This window comes from Kryptolebias marmoratus, linkage group LG2 (genome assembly GCF_001649575.2).
Source record: "Kryptolebias marmoratus isolate JLee-2015 linkage group LG2, ASM164957v2, whole genome shotgun sequence".
Lineage (NCBI taxonomy): Eukaryota > Metazoa > Chordata > Actinopteri > Cyprinodontiformes > Rivulidae > Kryptolebias > Kryptolebias marmoratus.
Window position 1 is genome coordinate 34,535,338 of NC_051431.1, and position 2,399 is coordinate 34,537,736.

The 2,399-nt window shown below is 38.5% G+C and overlaps 1 protein-coding gene across 7 annotated transcripts in view; it reads right to left on the reverse strand.

The window, feature by feature from the left end:
* Positions 1 to 2,399, reverse strand: part of l3mbtl2 (L3MBTL histone methyl-lysine binding protein 2) — a 36,539-nt gene that overhangs the window by 16,648 nt on the left and 17,492 nt on the right. For 5 of the 7 annotated variants that reach the window (XM_037981762.1, XM_037981759.1, XM_037981758.1 and 2 more), the window contains 5 exons: positions 1,164 to 1,187; positions 801 to 879; positions 637 to 696; positions 528 to 563; positions 321 to 432 (listed from right to left, as the gene is read on the reverse strand). The exons of 1 other annotated variant lie outside the window; for it this stretch is intronic. In XM_037981762.1, the coding sequence (XP_037837690.1) occupies positions 321 to 432; positions 528 to 563; positions 637 to 696; positions 801 to 879; positions 1,164 to 1,187 (311 nt within the window). The remainder of the gene's footprint in view (positions 1 to 320; positions 433 to 527; positions 564 to 636; positions 697 to 800; positions 880 to 1,163; positions 1,188 to 2,399) is intronic. One more of the 7 variants, XM_037981760.1, reaches the window with a different exon arrangement.

A 2,399-nucleotide genomic window follows, 5' to 3' on the forward strand; every position in this document is an offset into this window, starting at 1 on the left:
GAAAAAATCATGTTTGAGTGTAAATGCAGTTTGCAGAAAATTCCCCGCTCAAAAGTTCTTGTCTCTTGCACTGATTTTTTCCTTTAACATTGTGAAGCTCTACTTAGAACCTTCTTAAGATCCAATAATGCAAAATGCAAATTCTTGCAATTTTTTGACTGGTCTTAAGATTTGGATCAGGAGTGTATATATGTATATGTAAACTTATGTAAAAGATTTGTACAAACCTTTTCCCAGGTAGAAGTAGCAGAAGTAGAAAAACAAATTATAATGTAATACACCTTATTCAGAGTCAATGTTTTTGGGATAAAAAGTTTTACAGTTTGTTTTATTTTTAACTTGTCCTGTGTGGCCATGTGGCACTCTGAATTGTTGTCTGAGAGAGGTTGAAGGCCTACGGGGCTGTTCCTGGCACACGATGGTATGCAACATCTAAAAAAAGCAAAGATTTTTGAATTAACCCAAAGTCAAACACAACTGAATTGGGTTATTGGAAATAGATTAGCCTGAATTTGTCATGAACAGACCTGGTCAGGCAGCATAGGCTCCAGCGGTCGGGACATCTAAAGACCAAGTAAAATGAGTGACTGAAATCATGCATCATTAAGTCACTGAAAAGTAAAATGACAGCAATACCTTCTTCTCCTGAGACTCAGTGGGGGTCCAAACCCTCGGGGTGGGTGGGGGTGTCGTGGGCTGAAGACAGAAATAATTGCAATCATGCTTAAAGCAGAACTACCAACAGTTACTGTAATAGTAACACAACAAAATAAGATCACTGCGGTGTACAATTTATATACCGTGGCGATGTCCGGCTCAAGGTCTACCTTCTTCCATCTGAGCTTGGCTGCTTCAGAGCGCCGCCCTCTTCGTGGCATCCTGTCAAACCAGAGAATAACCGGGGGAGAAGCAGGTTATTTACACAAACACCAGACAAAACTCAACTTTAAATTTGATTAAATTTAGTCATTTGTATAAAACTAAGAACAGTCTTTGTAGGACTGTGTGTAAGTGTTACTATGTGACAATAAAACTTGTGTTGTCTGAATATGTAGATAAAGTATGTGTCTTGTTAACAGGTATCAGTATTGGATGAAAAATATGTTGTGGTGATGTGCAGGTGACAGGTCACAGCAGGTAGCAGTCACAAATTTCCAACTCACATACAATCTGGCACAAGTGAGAAGCTGTAATGAGAACCAAAAAAATCTAATTAAACAATGCTTCTGAAAAAAAATAAATATAATTTCTTCCAAAAACTGTTTTTAACACATAAAAGAGAGGGTCCCAAACTGGTCTGAGGGTTTCAGACAGGACTAAGATCATTTCCTCAGCTTGTATAAACAGAACATTTCATAACTTAGTCAATAATAGTTTTTTTATAATAAAAAAGATTAAGCAAAAACAAAGCAAAGATGTTTTTCATATGTAAATAAAACAAATGAAGTTTAACCACATGAACCAAGTCTTCTCCCGTGGAAGCCATTTAAAGCAACTTAGCAGAACTTGCTAAACATCAAATCTGTGAACTGTTGTATATGAACTACATCTTAGGTAATTAATGTATAAAATTACATTGTAAGAAATTTGTAGATATATTAAAAGTCCAATCAGGTTAATATAAGAAGTACACGCCCGAACAGTGTCTGTATTTCTGATTTTTAACACCACTTTTGAAATATAATGCATAGTTCTTTAGAATGAACAGAATAAAACAACCCTTAACTGAACTGCATATTTCTCAACCTTACATCTGAACAAAATGAGTGAAATGAGTACATGCCACACAAGTTTGAAGGTTTTTACAGTGTTTAGGCATAGAAAAACTTTAGATCAGACCATAGGCGCCGGAACCACTGGAGCCAGGGGGCCATTGCCCCCCCCCCCACTTTCCGGCCCTGCCAGTGCGCTGCGTGTTCCCACCAGACGGCTGCACAAACTGAACGCGACTCTCACAGACTGTGACTAACGTGTCTCTGTGTTTATATAGAGACAGAAGCACAAATAAAACCTACAGCATTGAGATCTGGACCAAATTCTTAAAGCTCTAGTCCGGGGTCATAACAGTCACCAAAAAGTTTATGCAGATGCGATAGCGCGGAGTCGGGGTTGGGATCATTAACACATGAAAAAAGGCTCTGGCTCTGATACGTCCGTGTCTGGAACAATTCTGAATTTTATTGCCACATCTGGTCTAAATGCAGTATTTACAGCATCTGTGGCGACATTTTCTTTCCAATGCACCATTGGGATGAAAAGCGGGAGAGAGAGAGAGAGAGAAAATAATGTTTTCGGCTCATATTCGTTAACGGCTCCTCCAGTCAGACCAAATGCTCCACTTCACCCAGAGAGCGGATCATTTTTGCTGTTAGGTCAAAAAAATAATGGTGCAATATATA